This window comes from Puccinia triticina, chromosome 1A (assembly GCF_026914185.1).
Source record: "Puccinia triticina chromosome 1A, complete sequence".
Classification (NCBI taxonomy): Eukaryota; Fungi; Basidiomycota; class Pucciniomycetes; order Pucciniales; family Pucciniaceae; genus Puccinia; species Puccinia triticina.
In genome coordinates, this window is record NC_070558.1 from 9,186,741 (window position 1) to 9,207,429 (window position 20,689).

A 20,689-nucleotide genomic window follows, 5' to 3' on the forward strand; every position below is an offset into this window, starting at 1 on the left:
CTTTGAGTGTGTCCTTTGCTACCTTCAGTGGAAACAGGTAGTTGCAGAGGAGTTGTCTTCTGTCAAGCAGACTTTCTTGCGCGGCCTCAATTGGGCACTGAGTGAGAAGGTGTTATAAAGGATGAAAAAAACTGGTCAGATTGGTAAGGACCGGGAAGGAGGGCCAAGGATGGTGCTTCCCAAGCTCAAGGATATATTGCATATGGCAATAAAAGCGGAGTTAGAAGTGATGGAGCTTATGGACAATAGTACAGGGGTATACCCGTCTTCTCCTCCGGCTGCGGTTCCGGTGCTGAAGGAAATTAGCAAGCTAGCGGATATGCTTAATGAAATTAAGCTTTTCATGCAAAAGAAGGCTACTAAAGGGCAGCTGGCACCACCTAAGGAGTTAGCAGTGGTTTCAAACACCACAACTCAGGCCTCTGCGGGAGAGGCTCAGGGTCAGAGCTCCGGAGGGCCTCCGTGTTCAAACAAGGCCCACTGGGGTGTGACTACTGTAAAGAGATGGGTCACATGCGGAATTTATTGTGGACCACAAAGTGGTTAAGGTGTGGTGTTGGGTTCAAGCGTTTTTATGGCCTGATAATTCCCTGGTTGAGGGAGGAATTCCAAGAGACGTGGTACACAGAGCAAACCAGGGATCTGCTAAAGGCAAGGAGACAGTGGCCAAGACAAACATGAGTGCTTTTGCTTGGCGGAAAGGCATGGAAACCGCCGGCAGTGAAACAGGAAGTGCATTCCATCAAGACTGGAGAGGTCTTTTTGGGCAAACAGCTGGAAAGGATGGATCTTGATTTGATCCTGTCAAAGCCTCAGCCAAAGGCGACTCTCAGTAAGGTTCCACCGGCACTGGTGCGGTATACAAAATGGGAAAAATCAAAAGTTTTCTCTCATAAGTATATTTAACCAATAGAAGGCCTCGCGGTACATTTCAACGGACCCCAGAAATGGATTCTACGGCCAAATCAACTCCTAGTTCCCACTGGAAGCGTAGCCAGAGCCCCACTACACTGGAGGTTAGCCCTTTTGGACAACCTGTAGCATCTCATCAAAGCCCTGTCACGCATCTCAAGCCACCTTTCCCTCACTTACACATACACTCCCATATGTTCCCCGCTCCACTCTAGCTCCACTGCATATATTAGTTTGTATTTGTTTGCCATCTGCATTACATCATGTAGCACTGCCCTGCAACCCCATTGTTTGAAGGGGAATGAGCTGGGAACCAGTGATTTCCCCCCTGTCCATGGCAGGGGCTAAGTTAGGTTGGCACCTGAGGTGATCCAGATGAGGCCCGGGCTCTGGCTCTTGTGTCATGCGTACGCGGTCACGGCCAGACCTTGTGGGATTCATATAGGAATACCCCATTGTCAAGGGGGTCAGGAAAGCCCTCTCAGCAGACTTCTTCCTCCCCCCTCAGATCTCCAGAGCCATCCTCACTTCTGAGTTGCTCTCACATTTAAAAAAAAACCAATAGACTTGCTTGCATTGTTCCACACCTTGGGAGTTTGCTCAGCACTTGTGTGCAAGTGCCATCCTTGAACTTGGTCATAGATTTGGTTGGATCTCAGTTACATACTGGTTTGAAGGCAAGTTCACATCTGTCACAACATATTCTGATGATAAGTTGAACAACAGTTGATCTGTTGTGTAGTGTATATGTAGAAAGTGCCAGAGATGTTTGCTGAATGTAAGCACAATGTGATTATATATATTCCTTGATTCAAAATTTCAACCCAATATTCTAATATGTTGTATGTACATGATGCAGCTCATGCGGGTTTTCAACCCACATCCCTGGTGGTTTCTGGGGAAACACCTTTTCTATAATATCAGGGGGAATACCCTTCAAAAGGAAGTGTGTGGGCTCAGCTAGCCCTTACTAGTGCCTGTGTCACCATATTGTCAGGTATAAGCAAATCACAAATAAGTAGTATGGTACAGGTCCCCTAACATTGTTTGATGAGCTATGTACAAAGGTATCTTCAAGAGTATGATAATCAGGAGCAAAATCCTGATATGCTTTTCCTGGTTTGAGTCTTTCAAACCAAAGAGGCAGTTGATCCATCAAATATCCGAATCAGAGAGGTGCTGATGTTTGTTTGCCAAGCTTTGTAGGTTACATCAATATCAAATATTGTGCCCTGCATGCACAGTTAATATTTAAGATTAAGCGTAGGACAATGTGTATTGCAAGATGTTTTCAGGGGCATTCTATGATTTTGTAAAATAGATAACAGAGAGGTACTGAACAGATGCATACCATTTGTGTCTCAACTCCCCCTGTTTTTCAAAACAATCCAGCTCTAGTCTTTCCAAATCCCCCTTAGTCATGTCAAACATACTATGCCTTGGTCAATTCATCATACCTATTAGTTCCCACACTCAAGCTTCCTTTCCTGATCACCCACAACAGGCATTCCTGCAGCGAAGTCAGGAACACATCAATTTCACGTGTGGTGTGCACCCAAGCAGCTGGTTGGAGATCTCAGTCAAGTTCAAAGCTACTTCCTTGGTCCATTGCTAGGTCCTGTGGGTACCTGCTCAACAACTATAACTGAAGAGGGAATGGAATCTTCTGAAACATCACTTATCAAGGTTAGAGATTTCTTTCACCACCCCAAAAAGCAAGGCAATGGGTGCACATTGCCATGCTCAAAAATTTATGTAAACCCACTTGTATGTACCACAAATAGAAGTGAAACCTGTGGTGTATATGTTTTTTATTTGCTTCTTATCCCTTCCCAAACTTGCCCCTACAAACATCTTATGTTGACATTTGTGACATCTACCTTCAAAAAAAATCTCAAAAGCTTGGAGTTCATTTGAAAATTTCTTCTTTTCTGTGTCATTGTGAGAATGAATCAATCCAATTTTTCCTCCTATGGCAGGTCACCTGATTTCCAGTTGAAATTTATCCAAACACAGCACTAGTATAGCTGTCAATGAATTGAGTTAATTAACCTTTTTTGTAGTTTCAGGCAGAAGTATTCCCAAGTTTTTCAACAGGCTCTCATTACTGAAATTAACTTATATGAAAATAGGCAAAAAAGCAACAAACCAGGCAGTGGCCACAGAAATTTCTGAACCATTATGACCTAGGCATTTATCTGCCATCAAATATTCACTTTCAATTCAAAAGCAAGAAAGAGAAAATTGAAAATACTACCCAGACAGAAAAATTCAAGCCAGCCAACATTTCAGACAGAAGCCAGTAGGTACAAGTGATAAGTTTAACATAGAGTAACAGTAAGTATTTATTTGGGGAAAGTAATATGATAGAATTACAGTATTTTAGACAGGAATACTGTTTTGGAAAGCAACACAAAATTGCTTATTTTGCAGCGACAGCTCAAGGGACTTGAAATTGTTTTGCCGGGAATTGGTTTTGGAGACAAACAAGGAAGTTGGAGGTAATTGCTTGGGCAAGTTGTGTTATTTGCAGCCGGTGGAAATTGAAAAGGCAGTTGGGGGTTAGGAAAGCATCAATGAAAACACTATCAATATACGCGCCTGTACTTTTCCAAACAGGTTCCAAACCCTTGTGTTGAGGAATACTGTTTTTGAAGATGTGTTTGATGGCACCCAAGAATCCCAAAGCTGATGCAACGGAGGCAAACTGACGATTGTTAGGAGTCAAAATAAGGCCACAAACGCCGGCCACAAGGTAGAGGCAGAACGGGGTATAATTGTGTCGTGAGCGATGTTGGTTGAGTTCCTTCTTTTGGAGAACTAAGGCTTGACTTTCAGCAGAAGGTGTGTCCGGTTCAGCGTTGGCAAGCGCAGACCCTCTTATGATTGAGTAAGTGATGAATATGTCGATTATCAAGTCATGGAACTGAATCAGGGGTTTGAGCGACATCTTGTTGTGTATCTTTCCGTCTTCTGCATTCATTTTGGGTGTAGAAGCCTCACAGCTATTGAGATACTCAACAATGTGCAAATGGGAGCCAAGGTTTGTGTTGTCCAAGTTGTTGATTGGAGGTGGTTTGACGGCGAATTCCTGTGCAGTCAACTGGATAGAAGATGCAATGCAGTTTGCCCATCGAGACAAATTGACCTTTGATGGTTTTTGGATTTCGTGAAGTAAGAGGACCAGGGGATATTTGACATGCTTGCTTGCATTCAACTCGGGTAGTTTTGCCGACTTGAGCTGTGGAATATTGATCAAGCTAGGTGCATACCATGGCTCATCATTGGCCAGTAATAATATGACGTCCACTACCGCTGAACAACAAAAACTTTAGCTGGGTGAACTGAAAAGGAGATAAAAACAAGTTAAACTCACAATATGTTTGGATTTCTTTTAGCCATACTTTGTGTGTAGATTTGGACTGAAACAAGCTGAACTGAGGTAATTCGGGTGGTGGGGTTCTCTTGTGCATGGATTTGGCTTGGCAGTCAATGAATGAATTGACGGAATTATGCGCGGACAAAATTTTTTGACGATTGAGATGGCCTTGGAAAGTCTTCAGAATGGAATGCACCTCAAACCTGAGCGATTCCTTTTGGATAAAAGTGATGGGACTGGGCTGAGGTGTAGATGTCAAAGGAGCTGCGGTTTGAGCTGAAGGTGCAGTGGGTGCAGGAGTTGGGCCTCCAGTTGGAGCTGCTCGGAGGGTGATCATGGGAGCCGGTGGAGGTTGAAGCAGAGGGGCATTGGTGATATTGGCCGGTGGAGGGATGGACGGTCCCGACATTTGAAGGATTAAACCAAGATCCGACGGACTTTTGACCCCAGTCAAGGATGGTAAGGCCGGAGGGGGGTTAATTACAGCCCCGGTTGAGGTTGTTATGGACAGATTTGAATTTGACCCGAATGACAACTGGGTGGTAGCAAGCCCTGGTTCAGTGGTTGCTGCAGTGGAGGTTGAGGAGCTGGTAGGTTTGGGTTGGTGGCCAGGGAAATCTTGAGAGGTTGAAGGTGCTTTTGAAGAGGATTTCAAAAAAAAAACATTCAAACTTAAGAACATGGGGAATGTGAATAAGAGTGAGTCAGTATGCAAAGCTTACCCATATGTTGTGCGGGTGACTGGGCATCATTGATGTCTTTGACAGCACCGAGGGGTTTTGGATTGTCTTGGCTGGTTGACGGGGAAACATTGGAGACTTTGGAGGGAAGCTCCGGATGGGGAAAGTTGATTCCCAACAATGAATTTGTGTCCTCAATGCAGAGACGTTTGGCAGGTGGTTTCGACGCGGAGTGACTTTGAGAGGCCTGGTCTCTGTCCTCGTCCTCGTCAGACTCATTTGTCAATTCAATAAAATCCTCCGGTGGGATTGGCTTCCCTTCGCGCACATCTGGAAGAATCTGGGGAGTCAGGACTTTACAATACGCATGGGGAATGGAATAGAAACTTGATCACCTTGCTTTCTCTTTTGGCACTGGTCATGAATGTTTCGGAGCCCAGAGATGATAGTCGCCGGGGTGACCCAAATTGACTCCAACAGACCCAAAGCTTGCTGTATAATTTCCTCCAGCTTTGAGCAACTGGTGACATACTCTTTTTTTCCAGCTTGCTTTTGCTCACTACGGAGGAGGGTTGGTGGAAGACTTGTCTTGTAGTTTGCATAGGCCTCAAGAGACGGTGCCGGTCCTTTGAGGGTATCTAAAGCTACAGATTTCAGAGTGGTATTCAGCAACAATAAGCCAATGTCAGGGCGGGTCTCTATAGTGATGCCGCCGTGAATAGAAACCTTCGAGATATCAAAGGTTTGAGCTGTTCTCAGCTGTCACAGCTGGGTGCTGGAGCTCGACTTGGCCGCGCAGGAGCAAGGAGGAAGCCGCGCCTTCTTCGGAAGGGGCTGGTTGAGCAAATACAACCTGGAGCCTTTATGAGAAGGCTCACGAGAAGGGTAGTCCTTTCTAGGACGGAGGAGGGAAAAGGAAGAGGCCCGACTTACCTAGTCAAACCGGGGAGTCGGGTCAAGAGTGGAAAGGATGAAAAAGGAAAAGAGGATCAAGAATAACCCCAATCATTGTGTTTGGCGTAAGCGGTCAAATACAACAATAAAGTCGGGTGTGGTAACTGATCTGGGGAGCTCTTCCTTGGGGACAAGCTCCTCGTACTTATACTCATGTTTTGCGTGGCCAACTAGTGGTTAAAAGATTTCACAATACTAAAGGCGTTTATTGCTCATAAGAAAAATGGTCTATCTGCCAAACACAGAGACGAGAGAATAATGAAAAACAATGTTTTACCTAAAGGCGGAAAGTTGGCCGACTAAGGTGTAGCAATAAAGAATATTGTCGTTGGAATAAGATAGAAAAAGGCTGCAGTGCAGCTAAGATCGCGCGGTGGCGATAGAGACAATAGCGTCTAAGAGAGGCAACTGCGCACAGCATCAGTGCTAAGACTTCAGGGAAGGAAGTTTAAGAGAGAGAGATTCTCTTACATGGACTCAGTAGGTGGAGCGCTTAACACTTGCCTAACCAAGCTAAAAGACTTTGGATACTCCTGGTATCTGTGGATTGTAAGTCCTAATGATTAGCATCTAAGTGCTATTGTATGGCACAGCAGCGCAGGGCTTACCTTCTCTTGAAGGGCTGGAGATCCTTTTGCTGAGGCTTGAACCCGATGGGTCTAGATGGGTGTCAGAGATTGGCGTGCTGTGTTAAGGATAAGTATCCCTTCAGCATTGCTGTCCTAGCTATGGCAAACCCGGCTTCCCAACTTACCTGGAAGGTGGTTGGATCCGCTTGGGTTGCTTCGGCACTTCGTCTATTGTCGACGTGGCTGTGGGGAGAGGAACAGAGTTTCAGCATGCACTTACTTCTTCTGTCTGGGAGTCGCATGCATATGCATGGACCTAGGGAATGCGCGGACTTACCGCTCCCCCTTGCAGGGTTAGGGCTTCGCTCCTTGCGCTTCCTTTGGACTGGGTCAGGCCCTGAGTCTTGACATCCCGCCATGCTTTGAGCTGGTAGGATTGAAGCAACCATGGACACAGGCTTTATACCGATGATTTCAAGTGCTCTTCCAATAATGACTCTGCCAACCGGTTTAGTGAGAAAGTCTGCGGCATTGGCCTCGGAGCGTATGTAATTGAGCTGGATCAATTTTTGAATGATAAGCTCCCTGACGAAATGAAGTCGTATTGACATGTGCTTAGTCCGAAAGCTATTCTGAGATGTTTCAGATTTAGCTAGATCAATTGCGCCGCGGTTGTCCACTAGAACCTGAACATTTGTTAGATTGTTCATGATCTTAACTTCAGATATGAGATTTGAGAGCCAGGCAAGCTTGCGGCCCAAGTCCGACAGGGCCTTATATTTGGCTTCCGTAGTTGATAAAGACACCGTTGCTTGCTTTGAGGACTTCCAGGCTAGCAAGTGAGTCCCAGCCATGATGGTAAAGCCAGTCAATGATTGTCTGGTATCTGTCAAGACTCGGGCTTGTCCCTAGGGCGCATGAAGCGCAAGGAACGAAACCCTAACCCCGCAAGGGGCGAAGGTGAGTTTCTAGGCCCATGCATATGCATGTGGCTCCAAGACAGTAGTTTGATGCGCATGCTGAAAACTCTGTTCCTCTCCATAGCCACGTCAACGCCAGACGAAGAGCCTAAGCGACCAAAGCGAAGCGGACCCCGAATCAGGTAAGTCATGCTCGTATAAGGTTAGCCATAGCTAGGAAAGCGCAGATGACTGATTGCTACTATATGTACAAATCAGCAGCAAGCTCGCAACCAACGCCACCTCAGACCCAAAGGGTTTCAGCATCAACGACCGTATATCGGACCCCTCCACAGGAGGTGAGTTAATCGTTGTAGAAGCTAAAAATTAGGCTATGAGAATCAGAAGACTGACTGCTTGTCACCCTTGCGTTAGACAGCAGCTGCTTTGATTCCTTAGCAGCTCGAATCTGGAGTCCGTGAAGGATTAAGCTCCATCAAGCCCAAGTAAGAAACATCTTACTTGTTAGCTCAACTACGATTGAGGTTAGGCGCTGATACTGACACCAGTCACTCTGATACACCAGCAAAATAAAATAGTCAGTTGATGACAAGTGACATTACACCAGCTCCAGCCAGCTACCCACCATATATCCAATATCTATCCACTATCTACCCCAATCTCCCAACCATCTCCTCAACTTCCAAAATTTACCAAGGAGGTCCTGTTCAGTTTTTGATGAGCCCAACTGATCCTCAGTTCTTTCCAGCTAATACTCAGCTTTGGTATCCAGCTCATACTCAGCTTTTCTGCCCAGCTCATACTCAGCTTTTTCACGCAGCTCACTCTCAGAATTGGAAAAAAGCCGTTTGACCATTCCTTGCCCAGGTGATGCTCAGCTTTGTACTAGTCCTGGCGCAGCTGATGCTCAGCTTTGTACTAGTCCTGGCGCAGCTGATGCTCAGCTTTGTACTAGTCCTGGCGCAGCTGATGCTCAGCTTTGTACCAGTCCTTGCTTAGCGTTCTCCTAGTCCTGTCCCAGCTGATGCTCAGCTTTGGCCCAGTCCTGGGCCAGCTGGCCAGCTGATGCTCAGCTTGCTGAGCACCAGCTGAGCCAGGCCAGGGAAAACGATGGGAATCAGCTTGGACAGGACCAGAGCTGAAAATCAGCTAGGCTAGGGCCAAAGCTGAGCATCAGCTGAGCCATGGACAAGGCTGAGCATCAGCTGTGCCAGGGCCAAAGATGATCATCAGGTGCCCAGTTCCAAAGCTGAGTATCAGCTGGGCCAGGGGAGAAACTGAGCATCAGCTGAGCCAGGGTAAAAGCTGAGCATCAGCTGGGCCAGGGCCAAAGCTGAGCATCATCTGGTTTTTTCACATTGAGTGCTTTGATCCTGACACCTATCATGTGAGCCCTAGATGTGCTGGTGGAGAGGAGCAGCATTGGAGCAGTGTTGGAGCTGAAACCAAATCTGTGTCATGTCGCTTGCCATCAAGTGACTACTTTTTTTTCCTGGTGATAGAACTTTTAGTTCTCCCAGCACGAAATCGTGTCCCAGCCTGCACTGCAGCGTTTTTCTTTTTCTTTCCTCATTATCATAACTAGCCGGTCTTGTATCCACTCTTAGGTACATGACCGTTTCTTTTTTTCTCTCTACTTCTCTGAACATGTCAGATTTGATTACATACTTATACAAGTAATAAAACAACTCTTAGTCTTGTGAATTCTCACAGTATTGGGACAATTCCCCCAGTCTGCGTCAATGTAGGCTTTGATAGAGTTGTCCTGGTTCTTCAAGTACGTAAGGCCGAGTGACTTGGTGCCCGACAAGTACCTATAAACTTGGATCGCCGCATGATAGTGGAGAATTCCGGGGTTCTTGAGGTACTGAGATAGGGAGCTTACTGCATACAATATGTCGGGGCGCGTCAAGACGCTTAGATAGTTGAGAGAGCCAATTAGTGCTTGAAAGTTAACTCCGGTTTTCTTGAAGTCAGCGATTTCTTGTTGCGTTGCTCGTTTCAATTAAATAGGCCTTTGGGTTTAATGGACACAACGCGGGATGCAGCTTCTCAAGACTGAATTCTTCCAGCTTGCGGTCGATGAACTGAGCTTGATTGATATGTACTCCCTTCTCTGAGCGTTCAATATTCATCCCCAGGAGAAATTTTGCCTTGCCCAGGTATTTGATTTTAAATTCTGCTTCCATCTCTTCTTTAAACGCGAGAGGCTTCTTGCTGATGAACACTAGATCTTCCACGTGGGCATATACAAAGGTATCTTCCCTTCCTGGGATGTTAACGCGATAAAATACGCATGGGTCTGCGACTGAGATCAAGAAGCCGATTTTCTTCAGATACATTGACAGCCGATTGTACCATACGAGAGGGGCCTGCCGGAGGCCATAGATGGCCTTTTTGAGCTCTAAGACCGTGTTGGGCGGCATTTCTAGACCAGGAGGGGGTAAGAGCGTGACCTTGTCCTCTAGAGGACAGGTCAAGAATGCACTTCGAACGTCTAATTGGTGAATCTCCAGATCGTTGTCCACAGCAAATGAGATGAAGAGTTGTAGCAAACAGGGACGACCTGTTGGAGCGTATCAAGCTTCATAGTTGAGACAGTAGGTTTGCCTGAATCCCTGCGCGCATATTCACGCTTTGAATTCTACAACCTGATTTTCAGGACCAAGTTTCTTGCAGAAGGCCCAGGTGGCCGGTATCGGCAAGTCGGACGGTGCACGAGATCTTTGGAGCCACACATTGTGTTGTATCATATTAGCTACCTCTTTGAGTTCCGCTTCCTTCCAGTCGAGGGATTCTTTAGAGTTCATTGCCTGTTTGTGGTTCTTTGGCTCAGCTTCCGCCGTAATATGATACATCTGCCGTCTGCTGTAAGTGCAAATGTTGCCGGGATCAATATCGCTGGTTATGCGCGTAGGATGACGCGGGCCTATGACTTTTATTTGGGGGCAAGAGGTGGGTTCGATGGGGTGGTCAAGTTCTTCCTGTGGATTCTCTGAGTCTTGCTGCCGTTCCTCTCGCTTGTCTTGTTCCTCATCGTCAAGGCAAGGGCCCGGGGCAAGCTCATTCAGAATTCTGTTGATATCAGATTCTTCCTCTTGCTCATCCTCTTCTACCTGCCTTTGCGACTCCAGTTCTTCCTCCTCTCCGAACAGTAATGGATCGGATTCTGTGAAAGCTGGCAGCTTGTTGATACCAAAAGCGTTGTGGCTCCTGTTCAGCGCAGGACACTCGGGAAAAGTTTGCTCATCGAAATGAACTCTAGTGCTTTGAAGTTACAAATGACTTGTCCTCAGGGGGGAAAATCCAATATGAGGTGAAGTCGTTGTCGTACCCAAGCATGATTCCGTCCCATGCTATAGAACCAAATTTGGTTCCCCTGGTTTGCTTTGGCTTCACTATCCAAGCTCGGCAGCCAAACGGCCTGAAAAATCGCATGTTAGGCTTTATTCGATGCATCAACTCCATCGGGGAGGCTCGAGATTTGCTGAGTGACGGCAAGCAATTCGTTGTTGCCGTGGCTGACTTTACCGCCTCTCCCCACCACTCGGGAGCCATGTTGGCCTGCATCAGGAGAGTGCGGGTCATCTCGATTACCGTGCGATTTGCTTGCTCAGCGAAGCAGTTGTGTTGCAGCGTGTAGGGAGGTGATACATTATGCTGTATGCCGGCTTCTTTGAGTATTCCGCTAAGAGCCTTGCTAACGAATTTGCCCCCGCCATCAGACACAAGTTTCTTGATTATTTTTCCGGTTTGATTCTCAAAGAAAGCTTTGTATTCCAGGATTGCGGCGGGCGCGTCGCTCTTCTGCTTGAGGATCTTGGTATGGATGAAGCCTGAGAACTGGTCTACCAAGGTTAAGAAGTATTGAGCACCATTATTTGTAGATGGTGTGATTGGACCGACTAGATCCGCATGGACAACTTTGAGTTGACAGGACACAGCTTTGAAGTGGCTGTTGAATGGCAATTGAGTGACCTTGCCCTTCATACAGGCTTCACATGCTCGGGCCACCTCGTTGGGCAACGGCTTGTCAATCATGGTTTCAATCCGTTTCTTGCTTGCGTGGCCGAGACGGCGGGGCCAGAGCAGGAAGTCACTGAGTTTAGGCGCCGGAGCTGCTTCGGTGATGTGTGCAACTGGTGCTTCTTGCGGCTCTCTGAGACCGATAATTTCAAAGATAGAGTTGGAAGTATCAATACTTAGCGAAGTACTGCCGTCAATCTTTACTTTGAAGCTGCATTGTGCCGACAGAAGAAATCCCCCAAGGGTGGGATGGTCGCTTGGGTCCAGAGAGTGTTGTAAAAATTGCCAGCTTACAATCCTGTAGCGTCAATAATTCGTTGGAGGAACTGAAAATGGGCACTTCTGGCGAGTCATTCTTATCCTCTATTTTTCCATCTCACTTTTGATTGACTGACTTGTCTCAAAAGCCGAACTATCCACCAGTAAACCCCTCCAGACTGAGCCACCTGTCAACCCTGTGCCTCATCAACTTGACATTCTTGTGACGGCAGGCATTACAAGTTGGTCTGGAGGGATTGGTTTTTGAGGGCCACACCAATGTTTCCCCACAAGTGACGTTGGCCCTGCGGCATCGACTGCATGGATAAGCCCATTTGCGTACTTTGATCCAATTGTTTTTGTTTGGGCGGTCAGATGAAGGAACCATAGTAAGGGGTTTGGGGTTGGTTGGTGGCGGTCGATGGATGGATGGATGGATAGTTGGTTGGTTGGTGGTGGGATGACGGACACCCAGGTGGGTTTAGGCCCTTGCTTTAAATAGAGAGGATTGCGTGCGCCCAACAGAACGCAGTGCAACAAGTATGTACATACACATACATTCATGCATACACACATACATATGTACGTAGGCAAATCCTATGTAGTGCACATCACATGACATCATCATTTGATCATCATCCCATATGTAGAAAACTGATCTGAGCGCAACAAACAAGAGATAATCAAGTACATGAAAATATCAATAATTGGTGTAGGATTGGCCCGTTGACATCTGTGGCTCGACATAAGTAGTAGGGTGTGTATTGTAAAAATAGCTGGAAGTAGGATTCATCCAAGGGGCAAGTTTTTGGAGGTGTGCTATCCACACTTCATTGCTGCATGGCCCACAACTGGTGATCCGTGGATCCAAGTATGATCCAAGAAGGCCTAGGGAAGTGGGTGAGATTTCCGGGGGCCTTGAAGCTGTGATACATAGGGATCTCTGGGTTAGACACCATTGAAAAAGGAGGGAGGGAAATTACATACTATGATCAGAGGTGGGTGGTATATAGGCCTTTGGCAACCCCGAAGGAAGAGGAATTTGCATGCCAATATTGGAGGAGGTTGGGGCTGGTGGTGGTGGTGGATTTTGTATTGAGCCTGTTGCTGGTGGTTGGTTTGGTAGGCAGAGATTGGAAACTGGGGGGAAGGTTAGGGATACATGATAGTTACCAAAGGTTGAGAGGTTGTGTACACACCATAGTCATGTACAGTGCCATAATGTGCCGTGTGTTGATTTAAATGATTGGCACCATGGTTAAAATTTGACCGCATCACTACACTCTATCTATAGACTGACTCTGAGCGGATGGACGGACAAAATTTCTTGGTGATTTGCATCAATTTATATATGGCTGCCCAACGCGTGCATGTCATCATTGGTGCCCAAGGACCCCCCATCCCTTGCATAATCGGGCCGGTTTCTATGCGTTTGCCATTGAGATGGAATGCTATGCTGGGCCTGGCGGCGATGTGCCCCGGTATGATGCATGTCAGTATCTTGATTGCAACCTGGAATGTACATGCATGTACGCCAGCGGTTAGATAGATGCATGTACGCCAGCCAGTAGATAGATGCATGTACACCAGAGCTACATAGCTGTGCCTTTAACTGCTGCAATTTAGGTGCGGCATATCGGGCCGGGATCTACTTTCAGTGGCCAATTGTTTGTTGCATCCTGGAATGCTTGCATACATAAACAGGCAGGTGTAATACTGTTTAGCACGGCCAGCCGGATGTGTGCGAAGATGTGACTGGAGATGGTTGCATAACATGTTTTTTTTTAATTACGGATGTGTGCGGCAGGCACGGAGATGTGACCGGAGATTGTCGCATATCATGCTTTTTTCAGCCTAGATCAGCCCCCATGGAGATAACCTCCTGTGACGGAAGGTGGCTGATCTACAGTGTAACTTGCCGCTTATTTATTTTTTGCAGCATAAGAGAGATAATAACAAAACAAAATCAACATTAAAAATCTCAGAGGAGGAAAGGAAACAATCCATTTATGTATGAGCCTTGGTTTTTTGTCTCATAGAATAAGAATAAGGTAGAGGACATTGTCGAGGGCTTAGGGTGTTGGTGAGTGGATCTATCTGTTCTCGAGCCAGCCAGTAATACCCATAATCCACAGTGATACACTGTGCAAGCTCTAATCTATCTATCCTTATGTTGGTGAGATCATCAAGAACCTCTACACATTCCAATTGGGCCATCAAGTGGAGGATGTACGCATTGAGGCGGGGCCAGACTTGCTCTTTGATCTGGCGGGTTGATTGAGTGGCCTGCTGCTCCTGGGTATGAATGGCATGGGTGGCTAGGATGAAGGACCAAGACATAGAATTGCTGATTTTTCGACGATCCTTGATTATGGTGATCAAGCCACGTATTCCACTCGCCAGGAAACCAGCCAAAGGGGCATAGCTAAAGCCTTCTTCACGTATTGGTTTAAGGGCAGCAAACAAGCGTTGATGGGCGGTGTTGAACTGAGATTTGATGACTTGTTTATCACGGTCTGTGCTGGCGTCGAGGAGTTTCTTGTGGTATTCCAATGCACACTTTGCTTGACTCGATAGAATGAGGCGGGCAATGAGGAGCTGATAAATTGTTTTGGTCAAGGTGTTGAGCTGGACCATTGCGGTTGAGACTTTTGCGGCAGGATCAGGAGCTTGAGAAGAGGTCTGGTTGAGCATGGCAACTAGATACTTGACCATGGTGATTTCGAGATACATTGGACCAGGCTCGAGGATGTTTTTGGTGGATGGTTTGACAGGTAGGAGAGCTGAGGTTCCAACCACATGGACTGACTCGAGCAACAAGACAACCAGTTCGCGGCAGAGTTTGGGGTTAGGATGGACAAGTGCGTCGATGACCAAGTAGAAGTCATCAAAGATGGGTTCAGGAGCACCTATGTTGATGTGTGAGGCCGTGTCTGGGTCTGGGGGGTTGCAAAACTTTGGCTCGAGAAAGCCAGGAGCGTTGACCAGCTCATGTTGACTCATTTGAAACAGCAAGTGCTCTGTGTGATGATGAAAGTGGTTAGGAAGAAGAAGTGCGCACACGTGCAAGTGAAAGGGTTATGCTCACCTTGTTCATCCCATGCCACGGTGGGTTCATCCTTTCTACTTTTTCCCCAAGCCCAAGTGAAATTCGGTGGCAGGCACTCTGGATAAGTCTGATCTTTATGGGACATGGCCCAAGTGCAGAGCATTGCAGTGCAGGCTTCTTTGAGGTGGACCCATTTTGTGGGGATATTCCAATGGCTGAGTCGAGCATCTTCACCTATTTCAAGGCAATCCCAAATTGGTTTGATATATTCTTCAAGTACAAAAGAGACAGTAGTATCCTCTGGCTCGGGTGTTGGCGTAGGGGATGGTCCTTTAAAAAACGGTTTATCACCTCTATATACATAAAAAGATATATCAGGGTTGGGGGATGATTGACCTGGTTGGTGTGTGCATGAAATAACTACTAACCCTTTGTGATGATTGGTCAACTCACTCGAGTCTTGCCTCATGTTGTTTTGTTCCTGATTCGACGATGACCCAGTTGAGCCACCCGTGTTTTGCAACACTTCTTCTTGTTGTTCTGGATGGTCACCTAAGTCGTCCTCACGGATGCCAGTTTGGTCGCCAGTTTCATTGCGACTGGGTTTTTCCACGATCCCTGCCTGTCTAGATTGGGGTTGCTCACTTCCTGGTGCGCGGTCTTCTTGAGACAGACTCGAGGCTCTTGACCGTTCATCTTCTGGTCGTTGGGTGCTGGAGTGCGGACGGATTGGACTTGGCCCTTGTTCCTGTTCCAGGTTAGGGTCAGCCGGACTTGACCCTTGTTCCCCTTCCGGACTCGACCCTTGTTTCCCTTCTGGACTCGACCCTTGTTCCCCTTCTGGACTCGACCCTCGTTCCCGTTCCCGACCCAACCCTTGTTCCCCTTCTCGACTGGACCCTCGTTCCCCTTCTCGAGTGGACCCTTGTTCCCATTCCCGACCCAACCCTTGTTCCCGGTCCCGACTCGACCCTTGTTCCGGACTCGACCCACGTTCCAGACTAGACCTCGTTTTTTCTGGACTCGAGCCACGTGGTGTGTGTGGGGGGTGATTTCCATCTCTTGGGGCGTGATTTGGTGTATCAAGCTCCATCTGGGTGTCTTCTTCATCCTCATCACTATTGCGGCTGGAGATGATACCCCAGCACTTAATTGATGATCTCCCAGCAAGTAAGTAAAATGAGTCCAACTTACAATTTAATTGGGCCGCCTCCCAAGGAGGACTCGAGGTTGTCTGCCTTGTGTCTTTTCAATGATGGCGAAAGTGGTGATGACGGGCATCTTTTACTGGATGATGGGTGGAGTATAAGACGAATTCTTGCTTGCTCATTTGGTGGCAGGTGGCCACCAGAGTTCCGGAAACCTAAAGATACTCTGAGCTCAGCTATGGAGGGGCACACACACAAGTTCAGCCCATATACAACTTACCAGAGAGATAATATTGGGCCCCTGTAAGGGCTTGTCTCAGTGGATCAATGAGGAAGAGAGGGATGCCAGGTGTTTTGATGATTTGACTAAGAGGATTAACTATGTCGAATTGGAGCATATGCTCATACTGTTCCAGGTTAAAATCCAGGCGCTTGAGGTTAACTGGTTTCAGGATTGGGTTGTCTTGGGGTTGACTTTGAGTTTGGGAAGAGCAAGGAGGGTCAGATGAAGCACGATTGAAGGGGTTGTGAGGCTTTGAATGTGTGGGGCCAAGAAGATTTCCACTATTAAAAGGCCATTCACAAGAGGCAAACTGGCCAATTGTAAATGATGACATTATCTTGGGGTGGGTGAGGTGAGGGCAGGCAGACCTGCGTCTCTGGAATCGGCAGAGGTTCTTTTAAATAACACAGCTGATGATTGATTGATCAGCCAGGTTTAAGGTTGTGTATGTATTTATGTATTTATGTGTGTATGTATGTATGTAAGATCCATGTTGTAGATACATACTTGGTATGGGATTGACAGATTGAATGTAATTCTCTTGGGAACATTCAAATGTTCCCGAGATGGATCCACGCACGTGTGAAAGAAAGAAAGAGAGTGCGGCACGCTTGTACATAATTGCCCCTCCTAAAAAGTCACTGCTGCTTGCTTGCTGAACGCGATCTAACCAACCACAGCCAGAATAAAAATAGACTTGTAAACAACACCATTGACCACTTTTTTGCGACCACAATTTCATTACGCCATCCATCATCATGACTTTACCCAAAGAACCAGGACAAGTAGTGGTGATAGATAAGGAGTCAGAACCTGGTGAGTTGCCACCGCCTGCCTGCCTCCAAAAAAAAAAAAAAAAAAAAAAAAAATAACAATGACAGCTAACTAACGTCTTGATGCATGTGCAGTTGGATTTATTGTTGATTGCTTACAACAGGTCCTAGATATGCCACTTGTTCAACAACATAAATCACACTGCTTGGCATTGAAAGACATGATGGATTTTTATGTTGAGTCGACAAAGGAAGTTGACAAGGAAGTTGACATGGAGCTTGACAAGGAACTCGAGTTGAGGCTGCCCAAGATTGATGAACTTGGTCAGGCAAATAATGGTTTGTTTTCAATACCACCTCAATATTCACAGCAGCCAACACCCGAGTTTTTGTCGATATACAGGTACCGGTAAGAAGAAGCAGAAGAAACGGGGGAACAAGGATAAGGATCCTTCATCAGTGGAACACACCAAAAGTAGGTAGGCACGTTGATGTGATCCAGTGTCATACGTTGATAAGTCCTCCCCATCGATCATCCAGGCCGCGCGAAGAAGCAGAAGAAAGGGAACAAGAATACTTTAGAGGATAACCTGGCATCCAATGGTATTTACAAGATTGCATATTGGGAGTGAGGGAGGACAATGAGGCTGACTCCTCTCTGCAGCCGCAGGTGCAGAAGACCACCATGATGGGGAAGATGATTCTGTGGCCAAAGACGACGACCTCAAAAAGAGTCCAAGTAGGTTTTTTTTTTTTTTTTTTTTGATTTTGACGTGGATTTGTCTGTCTGTCTGTCTGTGACTGACTCATACATTTTTTCTCCAACCACTCACTAGTCCAGCTCAATATCTTGACACCGGGGTCACTCTCTTTGAATGATGATCTCAGCAGCTCAATTGTTTTGAGACACCGACATTGGGAAGAATGTTTTGCCAACATACAAATCATCCTGACATTGTTGCCGATGTTTCTTGGGAAAAAGGTACTGGATCAAGAGGCCAGTGCGGTACTGGAATCAAATAGTGTTGTGACAAGCATTGAGCATACTATGAGCATGTGTCAAGAAAGTAAGGTGCCCTTTTATATATTACACTGTGTGTGTGTGTGACGAGGTTTCTAATGAGATTGATTTTCCATTGCATGATCCAGCCGACTTTTTGCGATTGCATGAGTCTGACATGATGATTGGAGATTGTGTGATTGACAAACAAGTTGTTGATCAAATCTATTGGTCTCAACAAAAAACGCCTGGAAAATTGCACTGGTTGACTCAAAGTGTTGAAAACTCTTATCATGTGCCAGCTATGGCATGGAAACGGTTTCAAGATACGGTTCAAGATATGTTTGCCCAAGAATTTGAGCGAGATGTGGCTAATCTAGTAAGCTTGTGGATGCGGGACCAACCTCAAGCGGCACACAAGTTGCCAGAGGCATTCCAGGACGTGTATGATTTCTTGGTCAAGTCACACAAAAACATGATGTCTAGCACAACGGGACGGGCGGTGGGAGAAGGTGCAGGAGGTCTCCAACATGTGCAAGAGTTCTTTTTGGCGGCATTGGGTGGGACGTTTTACCTGCGGGACTTGGCGATGGGCGGCAAACTGATCTCGGAAAAGGATCAGTATGAAGTCTTCAATACTCGAGGCGTGTATTGCTTGTCACAACTGTTGATCATTGGGCCCAAGGCGATTTTCACCTTGAGTCAAAACAAAAATTCTATGACAATGGCAGGATTGTTAAAACTATTGGAATTCGGCCGACAGGTCTTGGAACACAAATTCAAGAAGACGGGTGGGCAAGGGGGGGCGCTGTGGGGACCACTGGGAAATTTGCGTTTGATGTTTGTGCGATTTTTGTACAAGATGAAGGTACATGTGGTCGAGGCCGACATTGATTGGATCGGGACACTCAAGTCATTCAATGAGAAGATTACGACTGCCCAACTTGCCAAGATGATCACAAGTGACATAGAATTCTATTGTAATCCTGACTTGCATAAAGCAGCTGTCAAGCAATCTGTCCTTCCTTCTCAAATGTCACCCTTGATATTTCAAAAATACAACATTCCTATTCCCAAGCTCTTGGGAAAAAAAAAGAATTAATCAATATGCTTTTGTTTTTGTTTCTCTTCCGTGTGTTCGTGTGTGTCTCTTGATCTGTTTGTGTGTGTCTCTTGATCTTGTTTTCTACTTCAACTCTGAATCCAAGTTAGTTGGAAGATCTTGAATCTTGGCGATGACAAAGAAAAAACCGTTGGCTTATCCCAACAATGGATCCTCCGGATCTGAGCTGGAAGAACTCGACTCGTTGATGCCGAAGAAGAAACAATTGCCTGATGGATCCGGTTCTGAGCTGGAAGAACTCAAGTCGTTGATGCGGATGAAAAAACACTTGCCTGATGGATCCGGATCTGAGCTGGAAGATCTCGACTCACTGATGATGCCCAAGAAAAAATGCTTGCCTGATGGATGCCGTCCTGAGCTGGAAGAAATCGACTCATTGATGCGGATGAAAAAACACTTGCCTGATGGATCTGGATCTGAGCTGGAAGATCTCGACTCACTGATGATGCCCAAAAAAAAATGCTTGCCTGATGGATGCGGTTCTGAGCTGGAGGATCTCGACTAGTTGATGCGGAAGAAAAAACACTTGCCTGATGGATGCGGTTATGAGCTAAGATATGATGATGATGATGATGTTGACTCTAAGAACAAAGAGTCGGACGATCAAGATTCATTAAGCAAGATGAGCTCAGAGTCTGAAGAGTCTGCAGCATTAGAATTTGATGAAAATGACTCGGCTTTTGTGACGTCTGATGGCAAAGAGGAAATTGGAGATGGCTCGAGTAGTTACTGCCCACCCAAAAAACCGTTGGTTGTGGATGTTGCAACTGAAGACAAGTCTAATGCTAGCTCGACTTGGAGTGATGTTTCTGGCGGATGCCTGATTGACTCGGACTTTGATGATTATGATGAAGAACTTCCAGATCTTGATGAAATATGGCCTGTTCCGGATCCACTGCCGTCGCTTCCAAATGAGCAGAAGGAATTGGCGATAGGCGACTTGGACATGGATGCATGGTGAATCACACTTGAACCATGCCAGCTGTCTAATTACTTCTCCCCGGCGTTGCCAAACTCGTTGTGTAGTCATGCTCCGATGCTGCGTGAACACGATATATATCAAGACTGGGTCTACGTTGGGCAAGGAATTGTTTACATGAGAATTCCCCCAGAGTACAAGCAAGCATTACTAGATATTTTGATAGTCGAGTTCAGCTATGTGATTCAAGAATCGGGATACAAACAATGCTTGATTGAGGGCCACCAGACGGTTTTGATGTGTCTATTCCAACACTGCCTCGAGCAGATTGGGTGTCCAATGGTGCGGCTGAATTTGTATGGGTTAGGGTTAGGGTTAGGGTTAGGGTTAGGGTTAGGGTTAGGGTTAGGGTTAGGGTTAGGGTTAGGGTTAGGGTTAGGGTTAGGGTTAGGGTTAGGGTTAGGGTTAGGGTTAGGGTTAGGGTTAGGGTTAGGGTTAGGGTTAGGGTTAGGGTTAGGGTTAGGGTTAGGGTTAGGGTTAGGGTTAGGGTTAGGGTTAGGGTTAGGGTTAGGGTTAGGGTTAGGGTTAGGGTTAGGGTTAGGGTTAGGGTTAGGGTTAGGGTTAGGGTTAGGGTTAGGGTTAGGGTTAGGGTTAGGGTTAGGGTTAGGGTTAGGGTTAGGGTTAGGGTTAGGGTTT

At 46.5% G+C, this 20,689-nt stretch overlaps 4 protein-coding genes across 4 annotated transcripts; 2 read left to right on the top strand and 2 right to left on the bottom strand.

Annotated features, from left to right (window-relative positions):
- Window positions 1-4,792: 4,792 nt before the first annotated feature.
- On the bottom strand, window positions 4,793-5,040 carry PtA15_1A1028 (uncharacterized protein; the record flags this gene model as incomplete). The annotated part of the gene is made up of 2 exons (XM_053165090.1): window positions 4,793-4,927; window positions 5,014-5,040. 2 exons carry the CDS (start codon window positions 5,038-5,040, stop codon window positions 4,793-4,795), a joined length of 162 nt encoding a protein of 53 aa, XP_053017241.1.
- Window positions 5,041-13,149: 8,109 nt separating this feature from the next.
- Window positions 13,150-15,806, bottom strand: PtA15_1A1029 (uncharacterized protein; the record flags this gene model as incomplete). The annotated part of the gene is made up of 4 exons (XM_053165091.1): window positions 13,150-13,160; window positions 13,900-14,718; window positions 15,201-15,495; window positions 15,570-15,806. The coding sequence occupies 4 exons, from the start codon at window positions 15,804-15,806 to the stop codon at window positions 13,150-13,152; spliced, it is 1,362 nt and encodes a 453-aa protein (XP_053017242.1).
- Window positions 15,807-19,186: 3,380 nt separating this feature from the next.
- Window positions 19,187-19,579, top strand: PtA15_1A1030 (uncharacterized protein; the record flags this gene model as incomplete). Its single annotated transcript, XM_053165093.1, has 1 exon — window positions 19,187-19,579. The coding sequence occupies one exon, from the start codon at window positions 19,187-19,189 to the stop codon at window positions 19,577-19,579; it is 393 nt and encodes a 130-aa protein (XP_053017243.1).
- Window positions 19,580-19,696: 117 nt separating this feature from the next.
- Window positions 19,697-20,031, top strand: PtA15_1A1031 (uncharacterized protein; the record flags this gene model as incomplete). The annotated part of the gene is made up of 1 exon (XM_053165094.1): window positions 19,697-20,031. A coding segment is annotated over one exon (335 nt), but the record flags the coding sequence as incomplete, so codon positions are not given.
- Between the last annotated feature and the right edge of the window lie 658 nt (window positions 20,032-20,689).